The sequence below is a fragment of the Aegilops tauschii genome, chromosome 5, assembly GCF_002575655.3.
Source record: "Aegilops tauschii subsp. strangulata cultivar AL8/78 chromosome 5, Aet v6.0, whole genome shotgun sequence".
Lineage (NCBI taxonomy): Eukaryota > Viridiplantae > Streptophyta > Magnoliopsida > Poales > Poaceae > Aegilops > Aegilops tauschii.
This window is the reverse complement of record NC_053039.3, coordinates 142,978,028-142,998,258: the sequence shown is the minus strand read 5'-3', so window position 1 is coordinate 142,998,258 and position 20,231 is coordinate 142,978,028. Positions and strand designations below refer to the sequence as shown.

The following is a 20,231-nucleotide window of genomic DNA, read 5'->3' as shown; positions in this document are numbered from 1 at the left end:
CATTGATACGTCTCCTACGTATCTATAATTTATGAAGTATTCATGCTGTTATTTTATCATTCTTGGATGTTTTACAATCATTTTATAGCAACTTTATATCATTTTTTGGGACTAACCTATTGACACAGTGCCCAGTGCCAGTTGCTGTTTTTTGCTTGTTTTTTACATCGCAGGTAATCAATATCAAACGGAGTCCAAACGCAACGAAACTCCACGAGGATTTTTTATGGGCCAAAAGACATCCATTGGGCCAGAGCAGCACCCGGGGGTGCCCCGAGGGGGGGCACAACCCACCAGGGCGCGCCAGGTCCCCCTGGCGCGCCCAGGTGGGTTGTGCCCACCTCGGTGGCCTCCCGCACCCCCTGTTTGCACTATAAATTCCCAAATATTCCAAAAATCTTCAGGGTTAACCTAGATAAGAAGTTCCCCCGCCGCAAGGTCTCTGTATCCATGAAAACCAATCTAGACCCCGTTCCGGCATCCTGACGGATGGGGGAATCATCTCCGGTGGCCATCTTCATCATCCCGGCGGCCACCACGATGAGGAGGGAGTAGTCCACCCTCGGGGCTAAGGGTTTCTACCAGTAGCTATGTGTTTTATCTCTCTCTCTCTCGTGATCTATATCATGGGCTTTGTTAATATAGTCGGATCATATGATGTTTCTCCCCTCTATACTCTTGCTGTGATGAATTGAAACTTTACCCTTTGAAGTTTTGTCATGTCGGATTGAATATTCAGAGATGAGAACACATGATGTATGTCTTGCGGTATGAATACTTGAGGTGACATTGGGGTATCTTATTGATTCACTTGATATATGTTATGGCATTCAACTTGCGGATTCCCGCGGTGATATTGGGGTAATCTTTGCATAGGGGTTGATGCATGTTTTTATTATATTTTCTCCGATAGAAACTTTGGGGTCCCCTTGTAGTTCTTTGTGTGGATTGAGTATTATGAATATGAATTTGCTTTGGTGTTATTCTAGTACGAACTCTTGATTAGATCGATCGGAAAGAATAGCTTGCGTTATTTTAGTACGAACTCTAGGATAGATTGAACGAAAATAATAGCTTTGAGGTGGTTTCGTACCCTACAAACAATTTCTATCTTTTGTTCTCCGCTAATAGGAACTCGGGAGTGATTCTTTATTGCACTTTGAGGGATAATCATATGATCCAACTATGTTAGCATTGTTGAGAGGTTGCACTAGTGAAAGTACGGACCCTAGGCCTTTTTTTCAAGCATTGCAATACCGTTTTTGTGCCCGTTTACTATTTGCTACCCTGCTGTTTTTATTTATTTAGATTATAAAAATATATTTCTACCATCCATATTACACTTTTATCACCATCTCTTCGCTGAACTAGTGCACCTATACAATTTGCCATTGTATTGGGTGTGTTGGGGACACAAGAGATTTCTTGTATTTGGTTGCAGGGTCGTTTGAGAGAGACTATCTTCATCCTACGCCTCCCACGGATTGATAAACCTTAGGTCATCCACTTGAGGGAAAATTGCTACTGTCCTACAAAACTCTGCGCTTGGAGGCCCAACACGTGTCTACAAGTATAAAGTTGCGTTGTAGACATCAACCATCCATATTACACTTGTATCACCATCTCTTCGCCGAACTAGTGCACCTATACAATTTACCATTGTATTGGGTGTGTTGGGGACACAATAGACTCTTTGTTATTTGGTTGTAGGGTTGTTTGAGAGAGGCCATCTTCATCCTATGCCTCCCACGGATTGATAAACCTTAGGTCCTCCACTTGAGGGAAAATTGCCATTATCCTACAAAACTCTGCGCTTCGAGGCCCAACACGAGTCTTCAAGAAGTAGGTTGCATAGTAGACATCACCTACTGGTCGGGTTGCTAAGTGGGCAATTGAGCTTGGACCTCATCATCTGAAGTATGTGCCTAGAACAGCCATCAAGTCTCAAGCTTTGGTGGATTTCATAAATGATTGGACGGAGTTACAAACCCCCGAGGAGACGCTTGACAATACATATTGGACTATACACTTTGATGGGTCTAGATAGTTGGAAGGCTCGGGGATTGGAGTCATCTTGGAATCTCCATGAGATGAAAACTTTGTTATGTCTTAAGGCTCATGTTCCCTTGTACTAACAATGCAGCTGAATATGATGCTTTGCTCCATGGACTCCGAATGGCCAAGGAGATGAACCTGAGTCGGGATAGATGTTTGAGCGACTCAGACTTGGTGGCTCAGCAGGTTTCAGGAAAGTGGGATTCCAAATACCCGCTTATGGCGGCTTATCGTCAGGCAGTTGACAATGTTGTTGGTCTCTTTAAGGGGTACCAAGTGGATCACATAGACCGGCATAAGAATGAGGTGGCCGATGCACTATCTCGGCTTGGATCACAGCGTAAGCCGGCTCCCTCCAATGTGTTCCTTGATGTCTTGCATAATTCTCCTTTCAAATTACCTTCAGAGGAAGATCTTGCTATTCCTGACCCGGAGGGACAGCTGGTGGCGGCTCTCTAAGCAATACCTGACTGGACGATACCTTATCTGGCTTACCTGACCCGAGGCGAGTTACCAGACGATGAAAATCTGGTGCGAACGATCACAAGGCGATCCAAATCCATGACCATTGTCAATGGCGAGTTACATAGATGCAGCATGACTGGCGTGTTCCAGCGTTGTGTTTCCCCTGAAGAAGGACGTGAGATTCTACACGAGATTCATGCAATTGATTGTGGTCATCATGTCGGGTCACGATCTTTGGTGTCTAAGGCTTTTCATCATGGGTTTTTCTGGCTGGCAACTCATGCTAATGTAGAAGACATTGTCAGCAAGTGCGATGGATGTCAGAAATTTGCAAGGCAATCTCATGTGCCGGCTCAGGAGTTACGGATGATTCCCATCACCTGGCCATTTGCGGTCTGGGGGACTGATATGGTTGGACCGTTCAAAAGTTCTAAGGACAAGAAGACCCACCTTTTGGTGGCAGTTGACAAGTTTACCAAGTGGGTTGAAGCAGAGCCAGTTAGTAATTGTGAAGCAGCGACTACAGTTCAATTTGTTAAAAAGCTGATCTTCCGCTTTGGTTATCCTCATAGTATCATAACCGATAATGGCACAAACCTGTCTAAGGGTGCTATGAAGGAGTTCTATCAAAGAGAGCACATTTGTATTGACATTTCCTCGGTGGCTCGTCCACAATCCAATGGTCAGGCATAATGCACTAACTAGGAGATATTACGCGGGATCAAGCCTCGGCTTATGGTTCCCCTGGCACAACGCCGGGTTGTTTGGTTGAGGAGATTCCTTCAGTTCTTTGGAGTATCGGCTAATCTTTGACAGACGACACACCAATCACATCGCTCCCCCTGCTCCTACTTTCTTTGACTTTCAGGCGAAGGGGAGATATTCATAACCAGGGAGGAGGCGAACGAGTACGAGAGGAGGGCTGAGACAGCTCGCCTCCAAGCTGCAGCCCACGATGCAATAGCCGTTGCATCTCAGTACGACCCCAGTTACAACTTCGGATATCCGCCAGGCCAGCCGTGGCAATAGACCAACTTAGGCCAAAAGCCTAAGCTTGGGGGAGTACGTATTTCTCACCAACATTACATTCATGTTCGCACACTCATTGCTAGATGTCGGTGCTCATACTTTTTCACTGTAATATCCATGCTAGTTTATTTTTCTTTTTATGCTTTCTTCTTGTGTGTTTGGAAAACCTTAAGAAAAGACCAAAGAATTAGTTGTAGCGTTTAGCTAGTTTACCTTTCTTGCTGTAATAGTAATTAAAAAGAAAACTCAAAAATATTTCCTGTTCTTATTTTGCTTGTTGGGAGCTTTCCCGTGTAAATAGTTTTTATTTCTTTTCTTTTCTTTGGGGGTCGATAGGAGAAGACCATAATGAAAATGTTGAAGTGGCTCTTATATGCATTATTGTTGATTTAACCAAGAGCCCATATTGCCTTGTCTTCTCCTATTTATTGAACGCTCGCAGATTCCAGCTTAGTCCAATGCACGTGCACTATTATTATTATTATTCACATCCTTCGGTCGTGCAAGTGAAAGGCAATTATGACGATATATGATGGACTGATTGAGATGAGAGAAGCTGGTATGAACTCGACCTCTCTTGTTTTTGTAAATATGATTAGTTCATTGTTCCCGATTCAGCTTATTATGAATGAACATGTTTGCAATGACAATTAGGGATTATAGTTGCTTATGCCATGCTTAATTAGCTAGGAGTTTATAATGGTTTACCTTGCGTGCCAACATGCTATTAAAATGGTTGTGATGTGGTATGATGGGGTGGTATCCTCCTTCGAACGATTTAAGTGACTTGACTTGGCACATGTTCATGCATGTAGTTGAAACAAAATCAACATAGCCTTCACGATACTTATGTTCATGGTGGATTATATCCTACTCATGCTTACACTCAATGTTTATTAATTTTAATGCATGTTCATGACTGTTATCACTCTCTAGTTGGTCGCTTCCCAGTCTTTTGCTAGCCTTCACTTGTACTAAGTGGGAATACTACTTGTGCATCCAATCCCTTAAACCCCAAAGTTATTCCATATGAGTCCACCATACCTTCCTATATGCGGTATCTACCTGCCGTTCCAAGTAAATTTGGATGTGCCAAACTCTAAACCTTCAAATGAAATTCTGTTTTGTATGCTCAAATAGCTCATGTATCAACTAGGGCTGTCCGTATCTTCCATGTTAGGCGGGTTATTCTCAAGAGGAGTGGACTCCGCTCCTCACTCATGAGAAAATGGCTGGTCACCGGGATGCCCAGTCCCATGCTTTATGCAAATCAAATCAAAATAATTGCAAACAAAACTCCCCTGGACTGTTGTTAGTTGGAGGCACTCGTTGTTCCGAGCAAGCCATGGATTGATGCTTGTTGGTGGAGGGGGAGTATAAACTTTACCATTCTGTTTGGGAACCGCCTATAATGTGTGTAGCATGGAAGATATCGCCATCTCTTGGTTGTTATGTTGACAATGAAAGTATACCGCTCAAAATATTATTTATCTCTGCTTTAAAATCGAGCTCTGGCACCTCTACAAATCCCTGCTTCCCTCTGCGAAGGGCATATCTATTTACTTCTATGTTGAGTCATCACCCTCTTATTAAAAGCACCAGCTGCAGAGCACCGCTGTCATTTGCATCCATTACTATTAGTTTATATTGGGTATGACTATGATTGGATCTCTTTTACCATGAATTACGATGTCTAGTCAGTCCTTGATCTTTAAAGGTGCTCTGTATTTATGTTTTGCGGTCTCAGAAAGGGCTAGCGAGATACCATCTTGTTATATCATATTATGATTGTTTTGAGAAAGTGTTGTCATCCGAGATTTATTATTATTGCTCGCTAGTTGATTATGCCATTGATATGAGTAAACATGAGACCTGAGTGCTATTATGAATATGGTTAGTCATAATCTTTGCTGAAAACTTGAATGCTGGCTTTACATATTTACAACAACAAGAGCAAACAGAGTTTGTAAAAGTTTTTCTTTATCAGTTTCAGTTTATCAACTGAATTGCTTGAGGACAAGCCAAGGTTTAAGCTTGGGGGAGTTGATACGTCTCCGTCGTATCTACTTTTCAAACACTTTTGCCCTTGTTTTGGACTCTAACTTGCATGATTTGAATGGAACTAACCCGGACTGACGCTGTTTTCAGCAGAATTGCCATGGTGTTATCTTTGTGCAGAAACAAAAGTTCTCAGAATGACCTGAAACTTCACAGAGATTATTTTTTGGAAATAATAAAAAATACTGGCGAAAGAATCAAGGCCAGGGAGCACACCCTTTCCACGAGTGTGGGGGCGCCCCCCTGCCTCGTGGGCCCCCTGGAGCTCCACCGACCTCAACTCCAACTCTATATATTCACATTCAGGGAGAAAAAATCAGAGAGAAGGATTCATCGCGTTTTACGATACGGAGCCGCCGCCAAGCCCTAAACTCTCTCGGGAGGGCTGATCTGGAGTCCGTTCGGGGCTCCGGAGAGGGGAATCCGTCGCCATCGTCATCATCAACCATCCTCCATCACCAATTTCAGGATGCTCACCGCCGTGCGTGAGTAATTCCATCGTAGGCTTGCTGGACGGTGATGGGTTGGATGAGATTTATCATGTAATCGAGTTAGTTTTGTTAGGGTTTCATCCTTAGTATCCACTATGTTCTGAGATTGATGTTGCTATGACTTTGCTAGGCTTAATGCTTGTCACAAGGGCCCGAGTGCCATGATTTCAGATCTAAACCTATTATGTTTTCATGAATATATGTGAGTTCTTGATCCTATCTTGCAAGTCTATAGTCACATACTATGTGTTATGATCCGGCAACCACGAAGTGACAATAATCGGGACCACTCCCGGTGATGACCATAGTTTGAGGAGTTCATGTATTCACTATGTGTTAATGCTTTGGTCCGGTACTCTATTAAAAGGAGGCCTTAATATCCCTTAGTTTCCATTAGGACCCCACTGCCACGGGAGGGTAGGACAAAAGATGTCATGCAAGTTCTTTTCCATAAGCACGTATGACTATATTCGGAATACATGCCTACATTACATTGATGAATTGGAGCTAGTTCTGTGTCACCCTATGTTATGACTGTTGCATGATGAACCGCATCCGGCATAATTCTCCATCACCGATCCAATGCCTACGAGCTTTTCACATATTGATCTTTGCTTATTTACTTTTCCGTTGCTACTGTTACAATCACTACAAACCCAAAAATATTACTTTTGCTATCGTTACCGTTACTTCCATACTACTTTGCTACTAAATACTTTGCTGCAGATACTAAGTTATCCAGGTGTGGTTGAATTGACAACTCAACTGCTAATACTTGAGAATATTCTTTGGCTCCCCTTGTGTCGAATCAATAAATTTGGGTTGAATACTCTACCCTCGAAAACTGTTGCGATCCCCTATACTTGTGGGTTTTCAGGGAGCTGCAGGCGGGACGTGAAGCGGCGCACCCCCTCTCAGCAGGGGGCTGGGGGCCGGTGCCGCTCCAGGCGCCCGCCCAACCTCACGAGGGGCCCCGGCCAGTCGGGGCCCGCTACTCAAGGAGGAGCTGAAGACCGAAGCCAACCAGCTGCTGTCCATGACCAAAGGAGGAGTTCGGGGAACGCCCGCCAAGCTCCAAGCCAGGCCGTGGAGGAAGGTCGACGGAGCCGCAGATTCAAAGCACCATGAAGGCAAGTGCACCCCCTCATCCAGCTCGGCTCCAGGCGTGACATGCAGGCTCGGGATGCTCAAGGCCAATGGGGTGCCGAAGAAGGCGGGGGTTGCTTCTCCGGGGACTCAACGGCCCTGGCCAAGGGGGTCCTGAAGAGCCAGCGTCAGGGAGGAAAGAAGCAATCAAGAAATCACGAGGTGGAGTACTTACTCGTCGACGGCGATGTACTTTCGTCGCTTCAATGGCCCGAAGATACCGCTGCCGCTCAGAGATCCTTTCCTCTTGCGGAGCTCCTCGAAGTCCACGCAAAGCCGACCGAAGCGCTGAACATGGCGGCCAGTACGGGCTGCAATCGGAGAAGTGCTCGAGGGAACAACTTCAGGTGTGCCTGGCTGCGGAGAACAGTCGAGCGCCGTCTCACCGCAACTTCCCGAGGCCTCCGGAGTTTCAGCCTCGGGAGTCGCGTGCTGCCTCATCTCAGCGACCGACGTCCCAGAATCGCGGGATCCTGAGGACGACGCCCGAGGAGCCCTAGGCAGCGTCCGCACATCAGGACTCGTGCCGCCAGCCTCTAGCAGCGCTTGTCCCCCTGCACCCACGTTCAGGACGAACTCGGCGCGGCGACGAAGAGGGGAACCACGCTGACAGGGTTCTCCCGGGACCCCACCAGGCCATCCGGACGCAACCCCCACTCGTAAAAGGGAGGCATGCTTTCTGCAAATTCAGCCTTGTTCTTGCAGCGGTACAGCAGACAGTTCTTCCCAGGCAAGGCATCCGGCGAAGGGACACCTGTCAGGACCTCGAGCACCATTTGCCGCGTCCCAAGGGGGAGCCCGGACTCCTGAAACCTCATATGGTCCTGGCTGCTGAGCAAGGTCCACATCAGGCGAGAATGGCGCTGAAGCGGAGCGACCCAGCGCTTGATGAACTCCTTCACCACCATCGGTGCGATCACGCCGCGGTCCTTCAGCCGCCTCAGCCTGAGCCAGACGGGGACAAGACGGGGGCTCGCGAGCCTCTCGTGGCCCCAGCCAGAGTGGGAAACGGCAGGCGCTGACGGGGCGTGAAGTAGAGGGCTGAGCACACCGGCGTCGACAAATACCCACTATGTCCGAAACTCGCTCGTGGATGGAGGAAGCTCGAAGTCAATCCCCGCGCCCGCCGTCGTGGCCACGGCTTGGAAGCTCACGCACCCCAAGCTTTGCCGGGGATCAGTCAGATGCAATGAGAAGAAATGGCGGAGAAGGGCCACAGAAGGAGCGATGCCCACCATGGCTTCACACACAAAGGCGAAGACGGTGAGGAGGGTCACAGATTGGGGGTCGAGATGCAGCATATGGATCTGGTAATGTTCAAGCACCGCATTGAAGATGGCAGAGAAAGGGGGAATCAGGCCTGCCCAAAGGGCATCGATGAAGATTGGGACCTCGGTGGCCGCCCGAGCAATGCAAGCGCGAGACGCGGGCCAAGCCACCGTCTTCCCCCACTCGTTGAAACTGGTGGCGAGCATGGGACGCACCTTGTCCATGGCCTCGTCGTTGAGCACCAAGGATCGGTCGACTGCAGGCTCGGCGGCAGGAGGCGCACTTGGCAAAGACAGAGGCTTCTTCCCCTTGTCTGCTTGTTTCGGCGCCATGGCGATGAAGCAGGCGGAGTGCAGGTCAGATTGGAGAGGAGGAGCAGAGTCTCGAGGAAGCAGAGGAGCTGGGGAAGCAAGGCGTGGGAGATGGGAGAATAACTGTGTAGGTCGCGGGGGCCGCATAGCCAGGCAGATTCCAAGGAAGCGTGGGGAAGCGGAGACGCCCACATCCAATCAATCGCCACGCGTCGACTGAGGCTGCAGGCTTTTGGGGCCCGCGGCGCTCCGCGCTTGACCTTTCGCTTCGCCTCGAAGCCAAGCCCGAGCGCGCCTTGGGCCCGGGGGCTACTGTCGTCGTTCTGGGAATGGGGGTCCCTAGACTTGCCTACCTGCGGCCCACGGCGTGGCTGAGCGAGCAGGCCCGTACGACCCATCTTCATCAACAAGGCACTCAAGACCCTCGCGAGGGGCCAAGCCTCACGAGGCGGACGACACAAGACCTCCTCAGGAGCGGCCTCGCCAGGCAGGCTCACGAGGGGCAGAGATCTCAGGCAAGGCAAACCTCGTGAGGTCCTCGTGACGTGAGACATGATGAACGAGACCAGGCGGGCACCAGCGCGCGCAGCGTCCTTGTTTCCTCTTTGGTGCCAAGGGGGCAAGTGCAGGCGCGGGGTACCGAGGCATCAAGCAAAGGTTTCCATATCGGTGTAACGAGACCAAGACCAGCAGGACAGTGAGACGGAGGTCACCATGGAGCCCAAGACGACGTCACCACCAGAGCCTTTGGCAGGCGAAGACCGCTTTTGTCAGGATAAGCTGTACTAGCTGTCCCCTTTCAAATTGGCCGTTGTTGGCTCCCTTCCCGCTCAATATTTGGGGAGAGGACCAGGGCCTATATAAGTAGAACTGGCCACCACAGTAGAGGCATATGATTCAGAGGCATCTCACCCACACAAGTTCGCCAAACACAAGAACACCTCAACCTCAGGAGGTTGTTCTTCCCCTTATACTGTTCATCATCAGCCCAAGAGGCAATCCATCACCACCAGACTGGAGTAGGGTATTACACCACAACGGTGCCCCGAACCAGTATAAATCTTGTGTCTTTCTGTGTTGCGAGTTCATCGAGTTCGTCCGCGAGATCTTAGAGAGCTAGGGCGTGGATTGGCAGGGAGGAGATCTTCGCGTGCACCCCAGTGTTCGAACCTTGAGGGTTTTGCCGGAACCCATGATCCAACACTTCCGGGTTATCCCGTGCCGGCTCTTCGTCGCTTGTAATCTGAAGATTCTCCGACGTCCAGTCGATACCAGTTAAAGCTTCGGAGGTTGCTTCATCATTCATGACAAGAGAAGGGTCAATGTCAGAGGAAAAAATATGCTTACGCCTTTGAGGAGTTAAGTCCACAACGTCGAAGGAGGGCCACTTGATGTGAGTGTTGTTGTTATCGTAAGCTGGCTGGTATTTCATTAGATCCAGCTCTTGTGCAAGTTGACACACCAAAGGCCGCATCTCTTTGACACATCTGGCAAAATCCGCTTCATTGAAGATAGACCCATCATCATTATATTCTGGACGCACGACAAGCATCTCTGTTGGATCTAGCTCCGATTGGTAAGCTTTGGCCCGGCTTAGTGCGGTGATGGCTCCTGAACGGGCGGCTGACAGTTTCAGCTCTTCAACTTGCTTTGGTACTGTGGACAATTGATCCAACACGGTTTTCATGAGTGGTGGCGGCTTCTTGCCATTGGATACAACTACAAGCGTCTAAAGGGTGCCAGCATATAACTTCTCTGTTAAACAGTAGATGGCTTTCAGCTTGGTCACCACACTTTGCCCGAGGCTGGCAATTCTGGCACCTATTAAAGCATTCAAAACAAGAGTCACCAGGTGAGTTCGTATTATATCTCTTAAGTCGTCGGGTGAGTTATTTCAATCAAGTACAAATCTTGCTTACCAAAGATGGTGACGGTCATTTGAAAAACATGATATTTTAAGCCGGCCAACTCTACAACCACCGTCTTAAGTTGGTTCTCAGCATCTTCAGTGCGCTTCAATAATGTGGCCTTTTCAGTTTCCAAAGCAGATCTGTCAGCATTAAATTTGGCATTCATATTTTCTAAGTCCTCTAACGAAGACTTCAAGCTTAACTCGGCTTTTGCGCGTCCTACTTCTTCAGACTTTAAGCTCTTTCTTAAGACGGCTAGATCTGACTCGCCCATGTTTAATGCTTCCTGCAAAGTTAAACAGAGGGTTATTATTTCAAGAAGACACCGAGTGTCATGATTTGACAAGACGACCTTTGACACAGATGTTAGGGCAAGGCTATTTAAGTCCCAAGCATATTGCAAGCAATATCCTTGGCACTTGGGGGCTAATGTGCATCGTTTTCTTTCAAATTATATTGAAGAAGACCCATCGTACCTTCTAAAGCTAAGTCGGCCCTTGGGGTCTACAGACGATTTCTTCTACATATTTGTGATCAAAGACCCGACTTACCTAATAGAATTAAGCCGGCCCTTGGGGGCTAACAGGTGGTTTTTCTTAAGTGGTTGTGATCAAAGACCCGACTCACTTTATAAAGCAGATCCGGCCCTTGGGGGTTGCATGGTTTTCTCCCTTTTCAAGCAAGGTTAAAGAACCGGCTTATCACTTGCGTGATAACCCGCCCCTTGGAAGCTACAATTTGAAGTCTACATATTTTTTCTCAAGTCTTCACCACACTCAAGATTTTTCCCATGGTTAAGACTTGGGGGCTACATATAGGGATATAATAGGAGGAAAGTTAAACATACCTCATACTTTTGCTTCATTATTTGTACCAAGCTGGCCTCCATGTCCCGGCTTGTGTTCAAGCGGCTCAAGTATCCTGCGTACACCTCTTCTGCGCTAAGTGCCTCATAGTTTGGCAGTTCAAGTTTTGTTTTACCCTTCTCCGGTGGGGGCGACTCTTCTTTTGCTGAGTGTCTATCTAGCACAGTGGAGGTCTTGGGTGTCGTTTGACTCGCCCCAATGATGGCAACGTCATCAGTATTTTCCTTAAGAGGGGCTTCTTCAGTGATCTGGACAGGAGTTGAAGAAGGAATTGGACTCGGCGGGTCACGATTATCCGCCGGGTTAGCTTCAGTATCCATGGCCTTAGAGGCCGTCGTATCAGCTTGTGGAGGCGGCTCATTTTGCTTGCTGTGATGCTCTTTAGGATTTTCGGTGTTGACCATAGGATTATCAGCACCCGTTCCTCCGACCCACGAACGTTGGGGGCCTTGGAAGAATTGCCAACATTCCTCTTTTTCTTCTTGGCTTTGACCCTACGATCACATTGGAGTGTTAAGACGTATATGACAATAAGTTTCAAGTTATAAGTAAGTACAAATACTCACCCTCAGTTTACAATAAAGACAGGCAGCTTGGTTTGAGATGAGCCACCTGAAGATGGTGGCGACTCCTGGTAATTGGAGTCAGAAGGGTTAAGAGGATGTCTTATAAGACCAGCTTTGGGTAAAGAAGGAGTTGGATTATGTGGCACCTCAGCAGGCCGCTTACGGGAAGAGGGTTGATGAGTTAACCCAGCCATTAAATCACCTGACCGCCACTCCGAGTCTAGTGTCTTAGGTCATGCTAAGTTTTCTTCAAAATAAAGTGTGGATCTAAGTGAGCATCTGGATGAGAATACTTTACTTTTCGGACAACCCGCCCTATTTTCTCTGAAGGTGCGGGGTCAGAGCTGGAAGAGACAGGAATTACCACAATGTCGTCAGCCCGACTTGTGGCAACCTCATCCTGAGAATAAGAGGTGTCATCTAATTCAATAAAGAGTCGGCCAAGAGAGTCGAGTTCTACCTCTGATTGATTTTCAGCATCAGCTGACTCGCCCACAGCAGCGAGCTCAGCCGCGGCAGCTGCTTTGTTCTTTTTTGGCTTTGGGCCGGTCCTGGTCTTGGTCGTGGCATTCTTTATCTTTTTCTTCCAAAAAGCAGAGTCGGCCTGTGTAATGAGAAAGGACTGACAAGTGAGACACGGAATAAAATCAAGGATATTTAAGCCGAACATAGAATAGTACTTACAGTTGGGGCCGGGTTAAGCTTCAAGAATGGAGGTAGCCCTATCTTATTAAAAATTTCTTCCGACTCCCCGAGTAAGGAGTTTACAGCTTGAAAGATCTCCTCGGCAGTAAAGTTATCAGAGCTGTATCGCTAAGGGTCATCTGACCCACCGAAATTTTCGCACATCAAACTAGGCCGGCGGCTTAAGGGAAGAATTTTCCATGAGACCCAGCAACGAGCTAAGTCGATTCCAGTCAACCCATTAGCTATCAAAGTTAATATTTTGGGATAATATTGAAGTGCCTCAGTATGTTCATCTGTAACAAGTTTGCTTGGCGGGTCAAAATCAATAGGGAGGCGTTCAGTACGGTAACCCAGCAAAGGATTCTCATTGGCTGGGGCAGTATTCTTGCAATAGAACCAAGTTTTTATCCATCCTTTGGGGTGGCTTAGTAAAGTGGATGTAGGAAAGCCGCCGTCTCTACGTCTATGGATTGAGATTCCACTTAATTCCTGAGTTGGACCACTTGCGCACTCAGTCTGGCGATTTATATAAAAGAATTCCTTGAAGAGAGGAATAGTAGGTTCAACTTGCACATAAGCTTCACAAAATATTTGAAAGTGGCAAATGTTTGTCACTGAATTTGGGCCTATATCTTGAGGATGAAGGTTGAAGTAGTGCAGGATGTCTTGAAAGAACTTTTACCTAGGCGGTGTGAAGCCCCTGAGGATATGATCGGTGAAAACTATCACTTCTCCTTCGCCAGGATTGGGGACACTTTCTCCTTGGCTGACACGCCGACCAATCTCTTCCTAAGTTGCCAAGAGACTTTCGTCCACAAAATCTTTAAGGATCATGTCAGTAACTAGGGAAGGATCCAAATAGCAAAGGGTGGTTTTTGTCATGTTGAGTCGCCTGAAGGATGATGGAGCTGCAAAACCGTAATATGGCAAGTTATTTGATAAGCATGAAGATAAGACACCCTAAGTGATGGCGAGTCAATTAAAAGAAACAACTTCTGAAATATTAGCGAGTTACATCTATGTTGGCAAGCCGTCCAAGGTGCACGGCGAGTTATCTAAAGATAAGGGTTGTTGATAATTCTTCTAGGTATGGAGCAAACAAGTTTGAAAATCAACAGTTATATTTATGGATCTATGGGTAGTTCAAAAAAGAAAAATAATTACTAAACCTAAAAAGCGGTGATGGAAGAACTAGCAGGCTACCCGTTGATTCTAGAAGGAAATACAGGTTGTTCAAAGTGTAAGATGGTGCCAAAACTGCTACCGCAATACTTCTATGGTGTTTCAGATCAAAAATAGTTTCTATCCAAAGATATGATGAACTAGGAAGGGGATGAACGGTGACGAACTCTATGAACTCAGGTGACCTAATGCAAATCTTAGAAGGAAGAGAAGCAGTACCTGTTGGCGGCGGAGGACGGCGAAGGTGTGCCGTTGAGTCCCGACGGTGACGGGGTGGTGTCACGGCGCCGACTGGAGAAGGATGGTATGGCTTGACGGGCGCAGCAGAGCTCCGGTCACGAAAGGACTCGCGGGGAAGAAGAAGAAGCGGAGGAGGCAAGGTAAAAAGTAAAAGGAGGGGTCCTCATGCCTACTTATAAGGAAAAGGGGGAACAATGAATGACAGGTGTGAAGATCGAGGAGGCGCAATAAATTTTGCAACAAAGGGACGCCTCGGTTTTTAGAATGATGGATTTATACAAAGATTCATTATGACGTCATGAAAGTTTTCCCGAAATCACGGAGGTGACATCATCTTTTTATTATGGCGGGTTACAAAGATTTTTAAAGATTGTGGCTAAAAGAAATGAAGAGAGGACTCACCGGACAAAAGGGTTAAGATTTACATGAACAAGTTCAAATCAATCTGGGGCCTAATGTTGGGGATATAACCCCACATATAACCCGCCCTAATAGGGCCGAGTCAGATCATTGGCGACTTAAGGAGCTAGGCCTCTAATGGGCCAAGATGGTTAGGACGCAGCACTAAGGGCGACTCACAAGATGGGCCGGCTTAGAACCCATGGTTAGAAGGCGACCTAGGGGTGTAACTCGCCATGTAATGATTTACCTTGTAAAGCAAGGCGACTTAGAGTACGACTCGGTCACGTAACGTAACCCAACCTGGACTCTTGTAAGCCGGCTGTCGGAGTAAATGGCCACGGGTAGCCATACCGACTACCCCTGGTTCTTCAGAAAAATTATCAGGCCTTTGGGCCTCCCAACGCTCCAAGCATTGGACCCCCTTCCCTGGCCGGCTACCTCTGAAGCCGACTCACGGAAGGCGGCCCAGCCTCAAGCGACCTCCCTCCCCAAGACAACCGCGGGGTGGCCGACTCCAAGAAGCCGGCCTCAAAGAGCGCCGACTCCAAGAAGCCGACCGAGACCACAAGCACCAAAGCTACTCCCTCATAACGGTGACAAGACGGGGTGTGGCCACAGTGCGGCCCACTACCCCCGAAGCCCGAGGCAGGCATGGCTACAGGAGGCCGTACGGGACGGCCGTCTCCCATGCGGCACAGCACTGTAGCCATGCTAGCCTCAACGTCATCCATGACAGACTCCTGTACGGCCCACGGGCGGCGGGCCCCTTCAGCCAGAGAGAGGCGCGAAGGCCGCCCGGCCTTTCCCAGTCGGCCAAGGGCGTAGCCGGCCCCCAGAAGCCGGCTACTCCCTTCCTCGAAGCAGGAGCCCCATTAAGGAGACAAGACGAGGTAAGACTACAGTGAGAGCCCCCGAGGCGGCCCACTGTAGCCACGCTTACCTCGACAAAGCCCTCGTCATCAGAGGCGAGGCTACAGTAAGCAGCCGCCGACAAGACCCTAGGCGGTGGGGCCGGCCTGTCGACCAAGAAGCCGGCAGCCGGCGGGACCCACCAGTCGGCGGGACCCAACAGCCGGCGGAGAAGCCGGCGAGCGTAGACACTGACGGCTGGGACCAGTGCCCAGCCGGATTACCATTGTACCCCCGGGGGGTAGGCCTATATAAACCCCCCGGAGCACCCATGCAAAGGGTTGGCTTCTAAGCATAGCACTCACACCATAGAGAGAGAGAAGTTAGAGCTAGCCTTGTTCTTCTTCTCCCTTGACCCCAAACAGCTCTAGGAGCGATTGTAGCTACCTTTCCTGATCTAGTGATCATGCGGAGACCCCGCACAGTAGCACTAGGGCTGATATCTCCTCGGAGAGCCCTGAACCTGGGTAAGATCCGCCGGCGTGCATGTCTTCGCCTCATCCCGTTTCCAGGCACCGGCGACGGCTTATTGGCACCCACAATGATAAGCCATCCGTTGGCATATGTCGCACCAACCACCCGACATTTGGCGCCCACCGTGGGGCCAGGTGCACCGTCGTCCGGAGACCTGTTCTGGACGGGAACCCTCTTCCTCCCCCGCGAGTGCAGCCAGCCTGCTGCACCCGATGGCGTTTGCCTCGATGCACTGCAAGGCGTCGACGACGCCTGCGCTGCGAGCTGCCTCGCCGATCTGCTCGGCGAGACTCGCATCTCCGACGAGCCTGCGTCCGACGCAGGCACTGACTACCCCGAGAGCCGCCTCATCAGCCTCCTCGACTAGCTTCACGTCTCCAGCGAGCCTGCTGCAGATGTGGAGTCGGTCGGCTCCACCGACCCGATGCTTGTCGACTCCGACACTGCATCGCTTGACGCCTACCCCACCGACGTGGTGGTCTTCGACGACCCACTCCCTCGAGCTGACAGCGGCGGCGGCGCTGTCACCGAAGTGCTGGTCATCAGCCACGTCGCCAACTCGGGCGAGAACGCCCACGACGCCCTGCAAGCGGCAATGCACGACCTCTCCGTCCCCATCCCGGCCGACGCCGACGCCGAGACCCTGGAGGCACGCCGCCTCGCTCTCATCGCGATGGGCCAGAAGATAGCCTCCATGAGACGCCTCACCGAGGCCCACCAGCGCGAAGTCGACTGCGCCGCCTTCGGTACGCCGCCGCCTAGCGGCCCGAGCTGAGCCGGCTTCGTCCAGAAGCGCGGCGCGGTCTTCGCCAGCATGCTGGGGGGCAGATCGCCCCGTCTACGCCACCCCGCTAGAGAATTTACGAGCCGCCCAGGCGGCCGCAGAAGAGCTCCATGGGCTGGGAGCCGACGAGCTCCCCTACATGACAAGACGGATCCAGCAGCTGATCGACACGGCTATAGAACGGCACGAATCCGGCGCCCGTGCTGATAGCCATCCCCCGCGCCGGGAGCACGCCGCGACGTCCCGCTCGCCGACTGCGAGCGGCGCACGCCAGAAGAAAGACAAGGAGCCGGCTGCCAGCCGCAGCCGGACTCGCATCACCATCGAGCGCCATGCGGAGGGCCGCCCTCGAGTAGTAGAGTACCAAGGAAATCTGCCCCCTCCTCCGCCTCGAAGAGAAAGACGCCTCACTCCGCCGCCTATCACACACCCGACTCTTGGCGACCGACTCGGCCGCCAAGAAGGAGTCGCGAGAACGACGCCCGCCACCGGATCGACCGCCTTGCTCGATCCTTGGCGTTAGAAGAAGAAGACGATGTCGGCCCGCCATGCTTTGGCCCCCGCATCCGCGACGAGCCCTTCCCCAAAGGGTTCTCGCTCCCCAGAGACATGCCCAAGTACAACGGCTCAGTGAAGCCGGAAGATTGGCTCATCGACTACTCCACAGCCGTCAGCATAGCCAACGGTAATCGACGCGTCGCCGTGAAGTACGTCCCCCTCATGCTGCAGGGCACGGCGCGCACATGGCTCAACAACGTCAAGCCCTACAGCATCAACAGTTGGCTGGACTTCACAGAAGTCTTCGTCCGCAACTTCACTAGCACCTACAAGCGGCCTCCCAAGCCTCGTTAGCTCTCCCTCTGCGTCCAAGGGCCCAACGAGTCGACCCGCGACTACCTCACGCGGTGGGCCGAGCTCCGCAACTCCTGCGAGGGGGTGCATGAGGTCCAGGCCATCGAGTACTTCACCGCCGGGTGCCGAGAAGGCACCCTCCTCAAGCACCGACTCCTCTGCGACGAGCCGGCTACCCTCGATGAGTTACTAGTCATCGCCGACAAGTACGCCACTGCCGACTCCTCGATGAAGACCGAGCTCCGAGTAGACGCCTCGGGGAAGGTGATTGCTCCGGCTCCCAAGACGCCGGCTGGCGACCCTAATCGGCGCCCCTACCAGAACGACCACAAGCGCAAGGCCCCCATGCCGACTTCCTCCAGTCGGCAGGTGGCCACCGTTGAAGATGAGCAACAAGAAGAACGGCCCGCTCCCAAGAAGAAGGGCGGCCGGCCGCCTTGGCAACCGGCCTTCTCCTACGAACAGGCTCTTGATGCCCCCTACAAGTTCCACAGCGGCGCGAAGCCGTCCAACCACACAACCCGGAAATGCCATTGGCTCACCCGCATCACCAAGGGCGAAGGGATGCTGCCGCCTCCGCCTCCCGGCCCGCCGCCTCCAGCCCCCCAGTAGCCGGCGGCTCGGCCGGTAGTCGGCGCCATCCAAGACGAATTCCCCGAAGAGCATGCCGCCTACGTCGTCTTCACCAGTCAAGCCGACGAAAAGCGCAGCCGACGCCGACAGCATCAAGAAGTGAATGCAGTCGCCTCTAGCACCCCCGAGTTCATTCACTGGTCAGGGAAGCCGATCAGCTGGAGCCAGGCCGACCACCCAGAGGTGATGCCTTCGCCTGGCTCCTATGCAATGGTCTTGGACGTCACCCTCGCGATGGAGAGGCGAGCTGCCAGATTTTCCCGCGTCCTGATAGACGGCGGAAGCAGTATCAACATACTGTACCGCGATACCATGGAGAAGCTGAACATCAAAGCAAAGCAGCTCATGCCAAGCCACACTGTCTTCCATGGTATCGTCCCCGGCCTGTCTTGCTCCCCAATCGGCAAGATCAAAATGGATGTTCTCTTCGAAGACAAAGATCATTTCCGCCAAGAAGCAATATGGTTCGAGGTAGTGGATTTGGAGAGCCCCTATCATGCACTGCTTGGCCGACCTGCTTTGGCCAAGTTCATGGCTGTGCCCCACTACGCCTACCTGAAGATGAAGATGCCAAGCTCGAAGGGGATCATCACGGTAGCCGGCGACTACAAGAAGTCCATCGAGTGCGCCATGGCCAGTAGCCGGCTGGCCGAGTCCCTCGTGGTGGCAGAAGAGAAGAAGATGTTGGAACGGGTTGTGGCCATGGCCGGCAAGCAGCCGGCCCTGTCCCCCAACCCCAAGGATTGTGATGCGCAGGGCTCCTTCCAGCCTGCCAAAGAGACAAAGAAGATACCTCTGGACCCGGAGAACCCGGAGAGGTTCGCCGTCATTGGGGCGAACTTGGACAGTAAATAGGAAGGCGAGCTCGTCGGCTTCCTCCGTGAGAATCGAGACATCTTTGCATGGTCCCCAAAGGACATGCCGGGTGTCTCGAAGGATTTCGCCGAGCACAAATTACATGTCCGAGCTGATGCGAAGCCGGTCAAGCAACCCCTCCACCGACTGTCCAAAGAGAAGCAAAGAATTGTGGGAGAAGAGATAGCCCGGCTCCTTGCCGCTGGCTTTATCATGGAAATATTCTTCCCAGAATGGCTAGCCAACCCAGTTCTGGTTCTGAAGAAGAATAACAAGTGGCGTATGTGTATAGACTACACCAGTTTGAACAAGGCCTGCCCAAAGGATCCGTTTGCTCTGCCACGGATTGACCAATAATAGACTCCACAGCCGGATGCGAGCTGTTAAGTTTTTTGGATGCGTACTCAGGGTACCATCAGATCAAGTTGGACCCGGATGACCGCCTGAAGACTGCCTTCATCACACCCTTTGGAGCTTTCTGCTACCTGACAATGACATTCGGCTTGAGAAATGCCGGTGCCACTTTTCAGCGTTGCATGCAGAAATGCCTCTTGAAACAACTCGGCAGAAATGCCCACGTCTATGTAGACGACATTGTGGTGAAGACAGAGAAGCGCGGTACCTTGCTGGAAGACCTGAAAGAAACATTCGCCAACTTGCGCCGATTCCAAATCAAGCTCAATCCTGAGAAGTGCGTGTTCGGAGTGCCAGCCGGCCAGCTGCTGGGCTTCCTGGTCTCCGAGCGCGGCATCGAATGCAGCCCCGTCAAGATCAAGGCCATCGAGAGGATGGAGATTCCCACCAAGCTGCGAGATGTGCAGAAGTTCACTGGCTGTTTAGCCTCCCTGAATCATTTTATCAGCCGACTAGGAGAGAAGGCTCTCCCCCTGTACCGACTCATGAAGAAGTCCACTCACTTCGAGTGGAATGATCAAGCCGACCAAGCCTTCCATGAGTTGAAGAAAATGCTGACCACTCCGCCTGTCCTGGCTGCGCCGACTGAAAAGGAGCCCATGCTCCTCTACATCGCCACGACTAGCCGAGTCG

General features: G+C 50.9%; 1 protein-coding gene across 1 annotated transcript; it reads right to left on the bottom strand.

Moving 5' to 3' along the window:
* Nucleotides 1–9,623: 9,623 nt before the first annotated feature.
* Nucleotides 9,624–14,550, bottom strand: LOC120963895 (uncharacterized). Its single transcript, XM_040388383.3, has 4 exons — nt 14,255–14,550; nt 11,582–13,761; nt 10,744–11,020; nt 9,624–10,645 (listed from the first exon to the last, which is right to left on the bottom strand). Exons 2-4 carry the CDS (start codon nt 12,002–12,004, stop codon nt 10,554–10,556), a joined length of 792 nt encoding a protein of 263 aa, XP_040244317.2. The 5' UTR covers nt 12,005–13,761; nt 14,255–14,550; the 3' UTR covers nt 9,624–10,553.
* Nucleotides 14,551–20,231: the final 5,681 nt, after the last annotated feature.

Coding starts and splice junctions, on each gene's coding strand:
- LOC120963895 (XM_040388383.3), bottom strand. CDS start 12,004: ATGGTCAACACCGAAAATCCTAAAGAGCATCACAGCAAGCAAAATGAG. Junction 11,021..11,581: donor TAATGAAGCAAAAGTATGAG/GTATGTTTAACT, acceptor TTAACTTTGCAG/GAAGCATTAAACATGGGCGA. Junction 10,646..10,743: donor AATGACCGTCACCATCTTTG/GTAAGCAAGATT, acceptor ATGCTTTAATAG/GTGCCAGAATTGCCAGCCTC.